Raw genomic sequence first — 16,693 nt, 5'->3', positions numbered from 1 at the left:
ATACCGATGTAGGCGGCGGGACTGAGGTTCAAACTGAGCCCCGCCCACTGACTGAACAACCAGCCAATCAGCTACTAGGGATTTATTCAAGTGAAACAACCAGCAAATAAGGATTTTAAAAAAAGTCCCTTAGCTCTAAAACTCATGAAAATCTATCATGGCTAAAGTGCGAAGTAAGAAAAACAACTACCGTACTTCTTTGCAAAAGAGCTGAATATCTGATAATGTCATCAGATGGAGAAAAGCATAATGTTATGTGCAAATTGTGATAATAGAATGACTAAATAGAAAAAAATCATACAAAATAGGTAGAAAAAGCACTTCTTTTGAACATAAAACGTTTGAAACCAACACTTACAGATCGTAAAAATACATTTTATTTGGAGGTGAAGATAGTCTTTAGCAAGGTGGTGTGTCGAATGAAGTCTAAAATCAGCTGCCATAAGGAGGTCATTTGTGATTTTGATGAATTTCATTGCTATGAAGAAAACTGGAACTATTCAGATCCAGAATCCAGGCAGTTTCAAAGCTGGGGCTAGGTCCATTTAGGCGTTTTGCAGCTGAATGGTTGCCAAGGAGATTAAAGGATTAATCAAACATGCTTGAAAGAATCAAGGCAACAGTCCAAGTTTGTTTTTAATAAAGGAAAAATATCATAACATGATAGAAAGACAGAAGCTCATATTACTGTCTTTTTCACAGGAAAATACTTTTTATAGTTGAAAAACAAAATTTAATTGATTTAATAAGGAGCCATATGTGTTATAACTGAGGCCAGAAGTTGAGGAAACTGAACATTTCCTCTAAGGTCAGGGTGAAGAGAACATCTCCATCATCGATCGTTGCTGCATCTTCAGCTCACTGTCCTGACTGCTGCCACCTGCTGGGCTGCGGAGACATGGCAGCACTGCGGGGTTTCTACAGCTCAACATGTGCAGGAGCTCTGCAGCGAGGAGTACCTTGTAGGTAAAACAAAGAGCGAAGATGAAGAAGGTGACGCTCAGCAGCAGGAGAACCAGACAGAAGATAAAAACTGTTGTAAAAACTGAAAGTGAATCAGAATCAGACAGTCTTCAGGAGAACAAGTCAGCTAGCAGGTGAGTTCAGCTAATTCACTTCACTCTGGGTCAGATCTTCTCCTCTGCATATGAGACCTGTGAGACGAAGGTTCCCATCTGTGGTTCTGTCTGGTTCTGGAAACACAAAGCAGAGGGAGATTGTTGGCTGGACGAGCAGAATTAACCCGTTATGACTTTGTATTTTTGTATTTTTATGATTTAAAGAACTTTGGACTGCTGAAATGTGCTATACAAATAAATTTGATTGATTGATTGATTGATTGATGTGAAATTTATCAAATCTGAAGCAAAAGCAACCACTGGTTTATTTAGCATTGACAGACTGTTGTTCTTTAGGAAATGGAAGTTTGGAAATTCCAACATTTTTCCAAACTCGTCTGGACATGAAGGAAAATTAAAGCGAACCTTAAAAGGCTGTTTGAGGAACCTGTTATGTTCCTCAAGCAGCCTAACATGTTTCTGACTCCAGATAAGTTTTCATCCTTCATGTTTACTTTCATGTTACTCAGCAGAACTTGTGACCCAGTTAGAGAAGAAGTGTTACTGTTGGACTCACCTAAACAGTTGATTTTGATGGTTACAGCTGAATATGATGAATGAAACCCACAGTACCTGACAGAAGGTACTTGCTCAATGCATCCAGCACTGATCCAAGACATTTCTTGCTTTAATGACTCGGTGTTTTCTTCCATGGAAACAGCAGAGCCACAGCTCAGCCATTTACAGAAAATCTCTGGGTGGTTGTGGTCCCAATAATAGGGCCCACTAAAATGCACTAGTCGCCATTCTCCCTCTTGTCTTATCTGGAGTCTACCTTCACAACGCCTGGGTCCCCCCACCAACCTCAATGGTTCTAAAGAGAAAGCAGAAAGTCATCAGCAAAACATGGAGCAGAAATTATCATATCTGTGGCTCCTCCTCTACCTGAGCAGGTGAGTCCAACAGCTTTTCCAGGTGAGCAGGAGTTTCTGGCTGAGTTGGACCTTCTACAGTCCAGGAGAGAAGACTCATTTCCTTCACACTGGAACTGTGGCGTCCATGTTGGAGCCTCCACCTCTCCATAGAGCCCTCCCTTTAGGACTGTAGGAGACCCACAGTTAATCTCCCTACACAACACCTCTGCATCCTGGTGGTCAAAGTCAGCTTCACAAACTGAAGACCAGCTCTGGTTTGACTGGTCAGACTGGGAGACCTTCACCTCCAGTCTGCCTGAACAGTCATCTCCCCCATTCACCAATTTCACAGACTCTGCAGAGACAAAGAAAATATTTTATCCACAATGTTGTGCATGAACGGTTTCTGCAGACCATTACTGTGCTGACCAAGTCCAGGGAACTCCAAGAGATCCACAGAGCCCCTGAGGAACCCCAGGGAACCCAGACAGAGTAGTGGTCCATGAAGCGGCAGCAGTCAGGGAGAACCCGGGCCAGCCAAGCAAAACCCAGTACCCAGAGATTCACTGTTCCATCAAGGCAAAACCCAAATCCCTTGACCTCAAACCCTATTCCATCCCATCGCCCTGAACTCCAGTGCTACAGTTTTTCTGGAAGTGAATGGACCTTAACCTTTGACATCACAGGGACTCCCCAACTTTGTGAAAATACCTCCTTCATAGGAGCACATGATGCCCATTGGTTAATGGTAACAATTCAAGGATTCCCAGTTCCCTACTGGTCTGCTTGGTTCTTTGTGTGCAGTTCAGTTCTTGTTCTCTATGTGGCTGTGGTGGGTTTCCAACACTGCACTCACATTATCTTTGTAGGAGGTATGGCACTACACAACATGCCAAACAAACCACACTACTGGTGAATTTTTGGAATATCATCATGAGGGATTAGCTTTAGAAAATTATGCAAACTTTATATAATTGGAGATCATATGGACCAGGACTTAGAGCTGGACTATAAATCAATGACAATATACAGTATATCGAGGTGGGTACATGATCAATGTCAATAAATAATATGTCTGATAGAATATTCAATAATTTCACTGAACTCTGATCCAGAATCGCACAGCATTCTGGGGAATGTAGGCAGAAGAAAGACTTTAGTTGATCAACATCTCACAGTTAGCTAAGCTAGACTGCTGAAATCAACTAACTCCCTCACTCTGGTTATCTAGTAACAACATGTTGAGTAACTTCTGTTTATCTAGCAACAATGTATTGAGTAACTTGCGCAGCAGCAGTTTCAGGTTTCACCACTGCGCCTCATTACTGCTTGAAAATAAAAAAACAGCATGGAGAAAAACCTGTGGAGGAAGCAGGAAATGTCACAGGAAGTGTTTGGTAGTATTTCGGAGTTTTAAAATCAAAAAACAAATCAATAATTATCCATATTGACCGATATGAAATGTCATATCGTCCATCCCTACCAGGACTTTGGAACAAGTTCTTAGCTAACAACAAACATCACCAACCTGACAGGAGGAAACACACAGGAGTGTGAAGAAGTAAAAGTGATGTCATCACTTCTGAGGTTAAAACAAGACAAGAAGAACTGGTCATATTAACTGGTCACATTAACTGGTCATATTAACTGGTCACATTAACTGGTCACATTGACTGGTCATATTGACTGGTCACATTAACTGGTCACATTAACTGGTCATATTAACTGGTCATATGAACTAGTCACATTAACTGGTCACATTAACTGGTCATATTAACTGGTCACATTAACTGGTCATATTAACTGGTCATATTAACTGGTCACATTAACTGGTCACATTAATTAGTCACATTAACTGGTCATATTAACTGGTCACATTAACTGATCACATTAACTGGTCATATTAACTGGTCATATTAACTGGTCACATTGACTGGTCATATTGACTGGTCATATTAACTGGTCATATGAACTAGTCACATTAACTGGTCACATTAACTGGTCATATTAACTGGTCACATTAACTGGTCATATTAACTAGTCACATTAACTGGTCATATTAACTGGTCATATTAACTGGTCACATTAACTGGTCACATTAATTAGTCACATTAACTGGTCATATTAACTGGTCACATTAACTGATCACATTAACTGGTCATATTAACTGGTCATATTAACTGGTCACATTAACTGGTCACATTAATTAGTCACATTAACTGGTCATATTAACTGGTCACATTAACTGGTCACATTAACTGGTCATATTAACTGGTCATATTAACTGGTCACATTAACTGGTCACATTAACTAGTCACATTAACTGGTCACATTAACTGGTCATATTAACTGGTCATATTAACTAGTCACATTAACTGGTCACATTAACTGGTCACATTAACTGGTCACATTAACTGGTCATATTAACTGGTCATATTAACTGGTCACATTAATTAGTCACATTAACTGGTCATATTAACTGGTCATATTAACTAGTCACATTAACTGGTCATATTAACTGGTCACATTAACTAGTCACATTAACTGGTCATATTAACTGGTCACATTAACTGGTCATATTAACTGGTCACATTAACTGGTCACATTAACTGGTCATATTAACTGGTCATATTAACTGGTCATATTAACTAGTCACATTAACTGGTCATATTAACTGGTCACATTAACTGGTCATATTAACTAGTCACATTAACTGGTCACATTAACTGGTCATATTAACTGGTCACATTAACTGGTCATATTAACTGGTCACATTAATTAGTCACATTAACTGGTCATATTAACTGGTCACATTAACTGGTCATATTAACTGGTCACATTAACTGGTCACATTAACTGGTCATATTAACTGGTCATATTAACTGGTCACATTAACTGGTCATATTAACTGGTCATATTAACTAGTCACATTAACTGGTCATATTAACTGGTCACATTAACTGGTCATATTAACTAGTCACATTAACTGGTCAGATTAACTGGTCACATTAACTGGTCATATTAACTGGTCACATTAACTGGTCATATTAACTGGTCATATAAACTAGTCACATTAACTGGTCATATTAACTAGTCACATTAACTAGTCACATTAACTGGTCATATTAACTGGTCACATTAACTGGTCACATTAACTGGTCACATTAACTGGTCACATTAACTGGTCATATTAACTAGTCACATTAACTAGTCACATTAACTGGTCACATGAACTGGTCACATTAACTGGTCACATTAACTGGTCACATTAACTGGTCATATTAACTGGTCACATTAACTGGTCACATTAACTGGTCATATTAACTAGTCACATTAACTAGTCACATTAACTGGTCACATTAACTGGTCATATTAACTGGTCATATTAACTGTTCACATTAACTAGTCACATTAACTGGTCATATTAACTGGTCACATTAACTGGTCACATTAACTGGTCATATTAACTAGTCACATTAACTAGTCACATTAACTGGTCACATTAACTGGTCATATTAACTGGTCATATTAACTGTTCACATTAACTAGTCACATTAACTGGTCACATTAACTGGTCACATTAACTGGTCATATTAACTGGTCACATTAACTGGTCATATTAACTGGTCACATTAACTGGTCAGATTAACTGGTCATATTAACTGGTCACATTAACTGGTCATATTAACTGGTCATATTAACTAGTCACATTAACTGGTCACATTAACTGGTGACATTAACTGGTCATATTAACTGTTCACATTAACTAGTCACATTAACTAGTCACATCTCGTTTGATGGATTTAGAACCTCTGAAAACTCTAAGAGAAGTTTTAGTTTACTCATTTATTTGACTTGTCAGGAGATTTGATTCTTTACATTTAACAAAGGTTAAATGATGAAACTGAAACCCAGATGCAGTCTTCACATAGCTCAGCATCTCAGTCAAACTCACCAGTGAGGAAATGTTTGATGTTTGTGACAGATTTACCTATGCAGGTGAACCATGTAGAACCAAATGTTTCTCCTTTTTGTGCACAGTCCTTGAGATCAGATCCAGACAGAAGACACTCTGAGGTGATCGTCCATACATCGATTAATATTAACGGCTGATGTACTGTAGCTGAAACAGGTGCGCCACAGTCCAGCTGTCTTCAGATGATTGAAGCTTCTTTCAGGTCATAAGAAAAATATTCGATGTAAACTGGTTTCCATTCTCCCAGATTCAACTGCCATTGACCTTCACAGCGTCTGGATCCTTCCATCAACCTGATGGACTCTGGACAGAAACCAGACAGAGGATTCATCATTTTACTGTTTAACAAACTAAGTTTCATTTTGAACCAAAGTCTAGAACTGAACAAACCTTTCAGGCTGTGGGTTTCATCTGCATGAACATCTGGGACAAATGTCAGGAAGGAGAATCAGAGATGAGAGGATCAGGATCTGAACCACAGTGAGATTTTCCTTTACTGTTCACTAATCTCTCTTATCTCAGTACATGTCAGCTCAACACATCTCATTAGTTCCCAGCAACAACTGAAGGCTCATCTCAGGTTTTATCAGTGCAGCTGCAGACAGAGGCTGAACTTTGGATGACAGTTTGTTAGTAATTGCTTGCATGATTTTATTTAACTGAGCCAAACATTGTTTGATCAGTTACCTGAACTGCAGAGCCACAGCAGGAGCACCATCAGGGTGTGGTCCATGTTCAGCAAGAGGCTCTGAAAGGAAGATGTTGGTTTCTGTCTGTTTGTGTTTCCAGTTTTCATTTCAGATCTGAGCTGTGAATCAGACAGAAAGAAAAACAATTAGAGCTGAAAGCTCTGCAGCTCAGCGCCGCTCCGGCCTGATGGCGGCCGCCGGAGCGCCGGGTCTGCCACCCTGTTCCTGTAGAACCCTCTCGCACCATATTCAATTAGGCAATCCATTTGGAGAGTGTTCATAACAGTCTTCATTCCAGATCAGTACGAGTCCAACTGCAAGTTTTTAAAGTTAGGCTGGAAACCAAGACAGGAGTTATTATCACTTCTTGATTTATGGTGATTGGCGAGAACGTCCTGTAGAGTGGTTATCACGGTTGTAATCAAGAGTTAGCCACGCCCCCATGGTTCAGCCACCAGCCAGTGATGAGAGGACTCAGCATCATGTTATTTTATATCAGTTGGTTATGTCAGATGGATGAAGACGCCCATCAGGTGACTTCCTATTGAAAGTGGGCGGGGCTAAGGTGATGTCACCAAGTGACCATGTGAATGTGATCAGTGCTGGTCAGGAATGACGCACAGTGGAAGTTTTTTCACCATTGATGTTTTATGGTCAGATGTTGAGGCTTGGCCACGCCCACATGCTTTGATGCAGCCAAAAGATTTTGATAATTTTTGATCCTCAGAGCCTCAAGACTGTGCTGAGTGATTCTAAAGTCTGCATGTGAAAAGCTGTAGGAGGAGTTCGCTCAGACACAACATGTCTAGAAGAGACAAAAGGTGGCATTGTTCCAAAATGGCCAACTTCCTGTTTGGTATTGATCACGTCTCCAATAGACTTTTTTTCACATATCTTGACATGCTACATGTGTAGAAAATTCTATGTTTGCTGGTCAAAGAATGGCTTGGAGCTGATTTAAAAAAAAAAAAGATTTTTAGGGGGTACTCTCCCAATTATTATCAGCATTCCCAGGTAAATTCATTTAGGTCTCATCATAAAGGTTGTTTCTGTAGGTGTGAAAATTGTCCTGGAAGTTGTTGGATCCAGCAAAAAAATCTAACAGCAACTGGAAGCAAAAGGGAAAAGAAAAAACTCTGAATCCCAGAAAAGGCTCAACAATCCGATGAAGAAAGCTGGTTCTGGTCAGGGACGACTGTAGAACCTTTGGGGATTATGGTGCAAAGACAGATTTTACAAAAAATTAAGAAAATTACAGAAAAAAAGTGTCTTCGGTCAGTGGTTTTTTCAAAGTAGTTGTAACAGAGACTGCTACAGGAAATTTCATACCCACAGCTTCAACGTCTAGTTTAGCTCTGAAGATTATTGAATTAATGAGTTACCTTTAATTTCCCTTTTTTGATCAATAATAAATTGAATTAAAAATTTCAACAAATACTTCCTCTAAAATACCTTAAATTTTATTTTAATAATTTTTTAAAACGCTGCCTGAATGAAAACACGACTCAGATCCGTTTCACTACAAATTTATTCTGTGCTCAATCCACAAACTAAAATCTGTTACAAATAATCCCTCTGATTCCAGAATCATCTGGACGTTTATTTAGCTTCCAGCTTCATTTGGAGTATCTGCAGAGGTTCCCAACCTGTGGCTCGGGGCCCCTGTGAGGGCCGGACACTGGATCAGTTTAACTCTGAAGCTGGAGGGTCCGGTTCTGATCCAAAACCAGCAGGCAGAAACGACAGATTTAACACAATCAGAGAAAAATCAAGAGCAAAATAAAACCCCAGAGAAGGAAGTTTAAAGTGATTCAGCATCAAAAGGTTTTAGTGCAAACAGAAGAAGAAGAAAACTTCACACAGGCTGCCGGTAAACATCATAAAATCATCTGTTAGACTTCAGACATTCAGCAGAACCTTCCTGGTTCCTAAAGGTCCAGAGCAGGAAGGAACCTGATCTGGACATTCCCAGAAAACTTCACTTTATTCCCTTTAAACTGCAGTAGGACGCCTCTGCTGCCCCCTGGTGGCTCGGCAGTGAAATCCTGATCAGATTCTATTTTCCCTTTCATTCAGTAATTCATTAAAAGTTGTAAGAGGTCAGATACTTCTCTTGAACACTTTAGATCCCATAATTTCAACATAAATAATGAAAACAGATTGGTTAGATTCAGACTCTTCTTGTTGAGCCAATCATCTGAGGCTGGGGGCGGAGCTACACGGCACACCTGGAGCTTGTTACCTGAGAGCTGAATCAGTTTATTACAGACTTTTAAAAGGTCCTGCATCCGTTGGTTCTGTTGGGAGTTGCCAGCACCCCTGGTGACGGGTTTCATAAGGAAATGCTGAGTCACTGGTTGCCATGGCAATTCCCTCGTAGCATCAGAACAGTTCTGGCCCGTGAACTATCTGGAGAACAAACTGTGACTCTGGAAAAAAAAAAAGTGCTGGTTTGTTCAGGTAAAGTAAAACTTCCTGTCTGGTCCAAAGACTCTTCTTTATGGTTCTGGGGCACGGTGAGTAACGGGTCGGATAGCAGCACATGCTACAGTCTGTTGCCATGGAGACGCCCCTCTCCACTGGCCTGGTCCAGTAGCAGGTCCGGTACACCTGGATTGTGGGAACGGTTCCCAAAAGGCACTTTGAAGGAAGAATTAACCAGAAACATTAAAAAGCTCAGAGTTCTGACCCGGTCAGGTCCAATCGTGACCCAAACGTGATTCAGATTAAGGCAAAGCGGAGAGTCTGAGCAGCTGCAGGATTCCTGCTCTGTTTGTTCTGGGTTTCTGGTCCAGGACCTGAAAACGGGCCAGGTCCGATCTCACAGTGTCACACTAGTACCAAACGCTTCGATCACAGCAGAAGAAAAGAGGAAGCAGTCATCGGGTCTCCTCAGCAGGTTCTGGTTCTGGTTCGCAGCTTTAAAGGCGGTCAGTTCTGAAGAGGAGATGAGGGCTGGTTCTGGAGAGCCGCGGCTCAGGACCGGAAGACGTGCACGGCCCGGATCACGTACTGCCGGCAGATGGGACACTCGCTCATCCGCTTGCCGCACTTGGTGCAGGTGACCATGTGACCGCACTCCAGCAGGACGCAGTCGATGGGCGAGTCCATGCAGATCTTACAGAGGTTCTCCTCCTGGCCTGGCGCCGGCCCGCCGCCGCCACCTGCAGGAGGACCGGACAGCGTCAGACACGGAACCATGCAGCAGTCCCACCGGACCCACAGAACCACACTCACCTGCAGCGTTCACAGAGTTAGCCGCTGAAACAGAAAAACAGTGACATCATCAGAGAAGCAGCCAATGGGATTCAGCGATCCCCAAAAACATTAGCTCTGCTAACGATGATGCGCTCGACTTACATGGTAATTAGCAGAAGCTAATGCTAAATCACTCTACCAACACAGTGGTTAGCAGAAGCTAATTTAGTGAAAGCTAATGCTAAAGCTTAATTCAAATTAATTTGAATTCAAACTTGAATTCAAATTAACTGCCATCGACAGACAACAACACTCAAGCTGCACTTTAATTTTGACATTATAATTTACACGTCCTGTAATGCCCTTACATATAATATTTATATCTTGTTCTCTACTGTCCGTTTTATTTTGTTACTATATGTTTCTTGATATACAAAAAGTTATTGGGGGAAAATAAGAGAGAAACTATATAAACAGTTTTTATCCGCTTCAAAATAAGAGCAGGAATATAAAAGATTAGCTGCTTGAAGAATTTTTAACAGTCAATAAAAATTTCAAAACAGATGTTGAACTTTATTCAACTGAAAGTTTACCAAAAAGCCAAGAAAATTAGAGCTTTAGAATTTATCTGGAAAAATTAATTTAGAGGAAGTAAAGTGCTCGAAATAATTCTAAAGGTAGCAAAAATGGAATTAGCTCCGCCTTTATTACGGAGCTAATTCTTAGCTTTCATCCAGAAATATTATTTTAGGAGCTAACAATTAGCTAATTGCTAAGCTAACATTAGCTCTGCTACCTGAGGGTTAGCATAAGTGTGCCCACCACTGCAGATCACCAATCAAACACTTCCTGCTCAGTTTGGAACAGAACCAGAACTGATACTGGTCTGACTGGATCAGAACCATTAGAACCCAGATGTTCTGATGGGTTCCTGCAAACACGGTGAAACTTGTTGGGTTATCCTCACCCAGCAGGTTCTGCTGGTCCTGGTACAGCCGGGTCACGCGCTCCATCAGCTCCCACTTCTCACAGCAGCCTTTGTAATCCACAAAGTTCCGGGCCAGAATCTCCTTCAGCTGCCGGACGCTCAGGTCCTCGATGTCGTCCACGCTCTTCAGGTCCGACAGCGAGGCCCGTCGCCCCGACACGGGCGCCTCCTCCGGGTCCCAGGCCTGGAAGACACGGGTCGGTCAGCCGAACAGGGTCGGTCAACCAAACCGGGTCGGACGTCCAGATCTCTTCTATGGAACTTACCGGGTCATCCTCCTCCAGCTCAGCATCAGAAGGCGGAGTCTCTGAGTCTGGGGGCGGAGCTTCAGGCTCCGGAGTGGGCGGGGCCGGACTTGATGCGTCAGAGGACGAATCAGAGACGGAGATGCGAGGCGTCGGGTCAGGAGGGTCAGAGGTCATGGTGGGGGTGTCGGGGGCGGAGCTGCCGGAAGGCGACGACTGCTGACTCAGCACCAGCTCCACCAGCTCCTCCTGGGGGACATGAAGCAGTGGTTTAACTGGAGGGAACCAACACGTCCACAACACCTGCAGCCGCTCTCTGATTGGCTGCTGCTGAAACCACGACGACACGTCACCTTCTCTCTGCACAAGTGGGTGGAGACCTCATGTAGGTGCAGGTAGTCCCTCAGCTCCTTCACCTTCAGCTTCATCAGCTCCGCCCGCTCCAGCAGGTTGCCATAGAAACGCTGACAGGTGTGGCAGAGGCGCGGCCGCAGCCCCTGCTGGGCGGAGCAGCCGCTGCAGTAGTTCTTCTTACAGTCAACACACACATGCTGCGGGTCAGGTAGAGACAGGTGGAGACAGGTGGAGACATAAGTGGACGGCAGGAGACTCAGTTTCCAGTTTAACATAAAAAATCAGCAAAATCAGAACTGTCAAACCGAGGCTGCTCCACCAGAGGGCGCCATTTCACCTGAAACGTTTCACAGTTTGACTTCAACTAAACTTCAGTTTCATGTTACACTTTCTGTCCTCCATCTCTTTAGACAGAGGACATTTACCAGCTGGAACAACAGACTGAACTTCCTGCATTTCTAACTTTAATCTGTCTGTTTAACCAAACTCATCAGATCGGCTCCTGAACTCATCAGATCGGCTCCTGAACTCATCAGATCGGCTCCTGAACTCATCAGATCGGCTCCTGAATTGAGAGTCCATGAGGTTCGGGAGTTTCCAGACTGAAACTGATGGGGGCGGAGTTACCTTCCTGGCAGGTGTGTCGAAGGAGCCGCCGCACGCCTTACAGGTGTGCTCAGGTGGAGGCGGAGACGGCTGGGAGTTGAAGGCTGAGTTGGTGTAGGACTGGTGTCTCCTGTCAGCTCGGCCTGACGGGTCCACATCCGTGGAGTCCAGGCAGAGCCAGTTACAGCAGCAGGCAAACATCCTGACCACAACAAGCAGAACCGTTAGCCCGACCCGAGAGGTCACAGATCTGGAACCATGAAGCACTCACATTCTTCCGTACACTGGAAGTCAGACCAGAAATGTGTCATCAGCTGCATAGGAACCAAAAACAAGGTGGGAACAATCCCAACGCAGAGTCTCGCCAGGCTTAACTCGCAAATTATGATGCCTGCTTGCACACTTAACATTAATTGTTTCAACTTAACATTTTTTTAACTCAAAAAACATTTTTTGTTTTTTGCAGTCCACCAGGACTTGCAGTTCGGAAACTATCAATCTAAAAACTTTAGATGATTGCAGAGAAGCCTGAAGGAGAGGGAGTACAAGACTGAACTTTGGACGAGATTCTGCTTTAATATTTGCTCTCAGGACTCATTTATGACAGATAAAATATTTTATTTCAACTACAGCTACGACTTTTATCATAGGTGAAAGACCTTTATCACTTCCATTAAGCACACTGATATCTCTTATGTGAATTTATTTACATAACCTAATGGCAGAAGTCCATATTACATAGTTGAACAAGAAATATCCCTTCTATTTATTGGTTATAAAATTCCTTATGCGTTTTTTTTTATTAATAGTGATTTTGTGAAACCCAATAAAGACAAATTCATGAAGTGGCATTTTACAGGAATTAACATACAGGCTGAAACTGCTGCTGTCATTAAAAATAAAAGCAGATCCTTTTTTACCACAAACTGGGTTTGTTTACAGATGACGTCACGCCAAACCACGGAGAGAAAACTTTTACTTTCATTATACAGAAACCAAACATTTGACATGATCTTTGAAAAACTAATACTAAAAACTAATCAACAAAAAAATGTCATTGGATAAATTCGGCTTGATAATTTAACGAAGACGATCATTATTTAGCAACTTGAATCCATGTAAAGCTGATGGAGGAAACTTAATTTAATATAAAAAATGTTATTGTTTTATCTTAATTTCAAGTTTTATTTAAGCCGAATTATAACATAACCGCATCTTATCAGTCCTAAGTCAGTATGTGCGTTTTACGTGAGCAAATATTTTACCGAAAGAACAAAATATTTAATGGCGTATTCTCTTAACGGAGTCCGGCTGGCGAGTCTGGAAATTACCCCAGGCTGCTAGCAGGCTAACGCCAGGCTAATTAAACAAGTTTATAAACACCGAAGAAAAAGAAAACCGACTCAAAACAATAAAGAAGACTAGTTTAGTTCAGAGTCGGAGTGGATTTAAAGTAACCTGGTTAACCGTTTAACCCAGATTAATAATAAAAAAAGAAGTTTAAGCCGAAATGCTTACCTGTTGGAGACAGGAGAGCCACCGCTAACAGTCAGCCTTGGCTAACTTAGCAACTAGTTAATGTTATTAACTAGAACTAACCAGCAGTCTGAGCCTCAGGAGGGGAACTGGTTAACAAAACTAGTTAGCATGACGATGTTTGAACATGGAGGAGCTCAAACGATAAAGTCAAAGTGAAGGCAACAAGATAAGAGCAGAACCAGGAAGAGTTTTTAACCACACACACACACGCGCGCGCACACCCTAAGGCGCGTGTGTGTGAATAGGACACACACACACACACACACTAACGCAGTGTTTTTCAACAGTGGTCCTCAAGGCACACTGCCATGCATGTTTTAGGCAATCCCTGCTTCAGCACACAAATTGCAATTGATGGCTGACCAGCAGGGTTTTGCTGAATTGTAGTCATCTGAATGGGATGTGTGCCTTGAGGACCAGGGTTGGGAAACACTGCACTAATGCACAACATTAGAGTTGGGAACTAAAACTTTAACATTAATAGTTTTCAGGTTTTATCCAGGGCCGTTCCTAACACTATGCAGTACAGGGGGCTCAGCCCAGCCTTATTTTTTGCCATTTTCTATTTATTTTCCAGTCATGCAAAAATAAAACTCCAATCTGATCCAATCAAGCTTCAGTCATACAGTCCACAAAATTATGATGTTGGACCAAAGTACAACATGTAAAAATGTGGGAAAATAAAATACATAAAACAGAAAAGGTAGTCAATAAAACCTAAAATAAAATTACACATGCAGTTAAAGTCATACACAAAATGTAGAAAAAACTAATATAAAACCATGCCATGTGGTCTCAAAGGTCAAGACCATTTTAAGAGGCCAGTCCATCATGATTACTAGTTACTTGTAAAAATGTTGGCCTTTATCCTATTCTATAAGTAGAATAGGAGGCAGATTTTTGGTCATAATGCATTTATTAATGCAGGGCAGTGCATATTGGCTACAATAAGATTCAATAAGACAAGTCTCAATTGTAAGTATATTCATTTATTTAGTTGACAGAATCACTTTAACAGTTCTTGCATGAATTCCCCCTCCACCTCTCAAACAAAAAAGACAGGCATATTAAACAGAAGCTAAAATAATACAAATTACATGCAATTTTAACAGTGCTTGATAAACTACAATTAAAATTTGCTCAAATTATTTACTCCCAGACAAAAATCAATTCAATTCATTAAATTAATATAGAGCTGATTCACTACAAATATTTAGTCAATTTAATCCCATTATAGAGACACAATCAAGTCAATTACATACATTTCAATTTGCCTCATTGAACAATAATACTCGGATTGAACAAATCATAGTTGCAATGCACAGAGAAAAGGACAAGCATACAGGTTCCCCTCCAGTGGATGTTGAGATAGTTGTACCTGCAGTTTCAAAAACTGTAGTGACAACAGAGCTGTTTGTAGTTTGGGCAGGAGTTGAATTGTGAGGGACATTTGGAGTCTCAGGAGTTGTGTTGGTTGCAAGCATTGGTGTAGTCTCAGGAGTTGTGTTGGTTGCAAGCATTGGTGTAGTCTCAGGAGTTGTGTTGGTTGCAAGCATTGGTGTAGTCTCAGGAGTTGTGTTGGTCATGAGCATTGGTGTAGTCTCAGGAGTTGTGTTGGTCATGAGCATTGGTGTAGTCTCAGGAGTTGTGTTGGTCATGAGCATTGGTGTAGTCTCAGGAGTTGTGTTGGTCATGAGCATTGGTGTAGTCTCAGGAGTTGTGTTGGTCATGAGCATTGGTGTAGTCTCAGGAGTTGTGTTGGTCATGAGCATTGGTGTAGTCTCAGGAGTTGTGTTGGTCATGAGCATTGGTGTAGTCTCAGGAGTTGTGTTGGTCATGAGCATTGGTGTAGTCTCAGGAGTTGTGTTGGTCATGAGCATTGGTGTAGTCTCAGGAGTTGTGTTGGTCATGAGCATTGGTGTAGTCTCAGGAGTTGTGTTGGTCATGAGCATTGGGGTAGTCTCAGGAGTGGTGTTGGTCATGAGCATTGGTGTAGTCTCAGGAGTTGTGTTGGTCGCAAGCATTGGTGTAGTCTCAGGAGTTGTGTTGGTCACAAGCATTGGTGTAGTCACAGGAGTTGTGTTGGTTGCAAGCATTGGTGTAGTCTCAGGAGTTGTGTTGGTCATGAGCATTGGTGTAGTCTCAGGAGTGGTGTTGGTCATGAGCATTGGTGTAGTCTCAGGAGTGGTGTTGGTCATGAGCATTGGTGTAGTCTCAGGAGTTGTGTTGGTCGCAAGCATTGGTGTAGTCTCAGGAGTTGTGTTGGTCGCAAGCATTGGTGTAGTCTCAGGAGTTGTGTTGGTCACAAGCATTGGTGTAGTCACAGGAGTTGTGTTGGTCATGAGCATTGGTGTAGTCTCAGGAGTTGTGTTGGTCATGAGCATTGGTGTAGTCTCAGGAGTTGTGTTGGTCGCAAGCATTGGTGTAGTCTCAGGAGTTGTGTTGGTCACAAGCATTGGTGTAGTCACAGGAGTTGTGTTGGTTGCAAGCATTGGTGTAGTCTCAGGAGTTGTGTTGGTCATGAGCATTGGTGTAGTCTCAGGAGTGGTGTTGGTCATGAGCATTGGTGTAGTCTCAGGAGTGGTGTTGGTCATGAGCATTGGTGTAGTCTCAGGAGTTGTGTTGGTCGCAAGCATTGGTGTAGTCTCTGGAGTTGTGTTGGTCGCAAGCATTGGTGTAGTCTCAGGAGTTGTGTTGGTCATGAGCATTGGTGTAGTCTCAGGAGTTGTGTTGGTCATGAGCATTGGTGTAGTCTCAGGAGTGGTGTTGGTCATGAGCATTGGTGTAGTCTCAGGAGTTGTGTTGGTCATGAGCATTGGTGTAGTCTCAGGAGTTGTGTTGGTCGCAAGCATTGGTGTAGTCTCTGGAGTTGTGTTGGTCGCAAGCATTGGTGTAGTCTCAGGAGTTGTGTTGGTCATGAGCATTGGTGTAGTCTCAGGAGTTGTGTTGGTCATGAGCATTGGTGTAGTCTCAGGAGTGGTGTTGGTCATGAGCATTGGTGTAGTCTCAGGAGTTGTGTTGGTCATGAGCATTGGTGTAGTCTCAGGAGTTGTGTTGGTCGCAAGCATTGGTGTAGTCACAGGAGTGTTGTTGGTCCCAGCCATCTTTGGGACTACTGCCATGTTC

The 16,693-nt window shown here is 42.2% G+C and overlaps 2 protein-coding genes across 2 annotated transcripts; both read right to left on the bottom strand.

Moving 5' to 3' along the window:
* Positions 1-8,147: 8,147 nt before the first annotated feature.
* On the bottom strand, positions 8,148-13,778 carry rffl (ring finger and FYVE like domain containing E3 ubiquitin protein ligase). Its single transcript, XM_023352107.1, has 7 exons — positions 13,547-13,778; positions 12,050-12,230; positions 11,422-11,619; positions 11,090-11,317; positions 10,803-11,007; positions 9,875-9,898; positions 8,148-9,801 (listed from the first exon to the last, which is right to left on the bottom strand). Exons 2-7 carry the CDS (start codon positions 12,227-12,229, stop codon positions 9,614-9,616), a joined length of 1,023 nt encoding a protein of 340 aa, XP_023207875.1. The 5' UTR covers position 12,230; positions 13,547-13,778; the 3' UTR covers positions 8,148-9,613.
* Positions 13,779-14,807: 1,029 nt separating this feature from the next.
* Positions 14,808-16,671, bottom strand: LOC111612014 (mucin-2-like). The gene has a single exon (XM_023351657.1). It carries the CDS (start codon positions 16,669-16,671, stop codon positions 14,833-14,835), a length of 1,839 nt encoding a protein of 612 aa, XP_023207425.1. The 3' UTR covers positions 14,808-14,832.
* Between the last annotated feature and the right edge of the window lie 22 nt (positions 16,672-16,693).

The sequence above is a fragment of the Xiphophorus maculatus genome, chromosome 18 (genome assembly GCF_002775205.1).
Source record: "Xiphophorus maculatus strain JP 163 A chromosome 18, X_maculatus-5.0-male, whole genome shotgun sequence".
Taxonomy (NCBI): Eukaryota; Metazoa; Chordata; class Actinopteri; order Cyprinodontiformes; family Poeciliidae; genus Xiphophorus; species Xiphophorus maculatus.
The sequence above is the reverse complement of the archived record's forward strand: the minus strand, read 5'-3'. Positions and strand labels throughout refer to the sequence as shown.

Bases quoted from the DNA above. Each gene is read 5' to 3' on its own strand.
- rffl (XM_023352107.1), bottom strand. From the start codon at position 12,229: ATGTTTGCCTGCTGCTGTAACTGGCTCTGCCTGGACTCCACGGATGTG. The intron at 11,620-12,049 runs GTAACTCCGCCC...CCTGACCCGCAG, and splicing joins TCGACACACCTGCCAGGAAG to CATGTGTGTGTTGACTGTAA. The intron at 9,802-9,874 runs GTGAGTGTGGTT...GTCCTCCTGCAG, and splicing joins TAACTCTGTGAACGCTGCAG to GTGGCGGCGGCGGGCCGGCG.
- LOC111612014 (XM_023351657.1), bottom strand. From the start codon at position 16,671: ATGGCTGGGACCAACAACACTCCTGTGACTACACCAATGCTTGCGACC.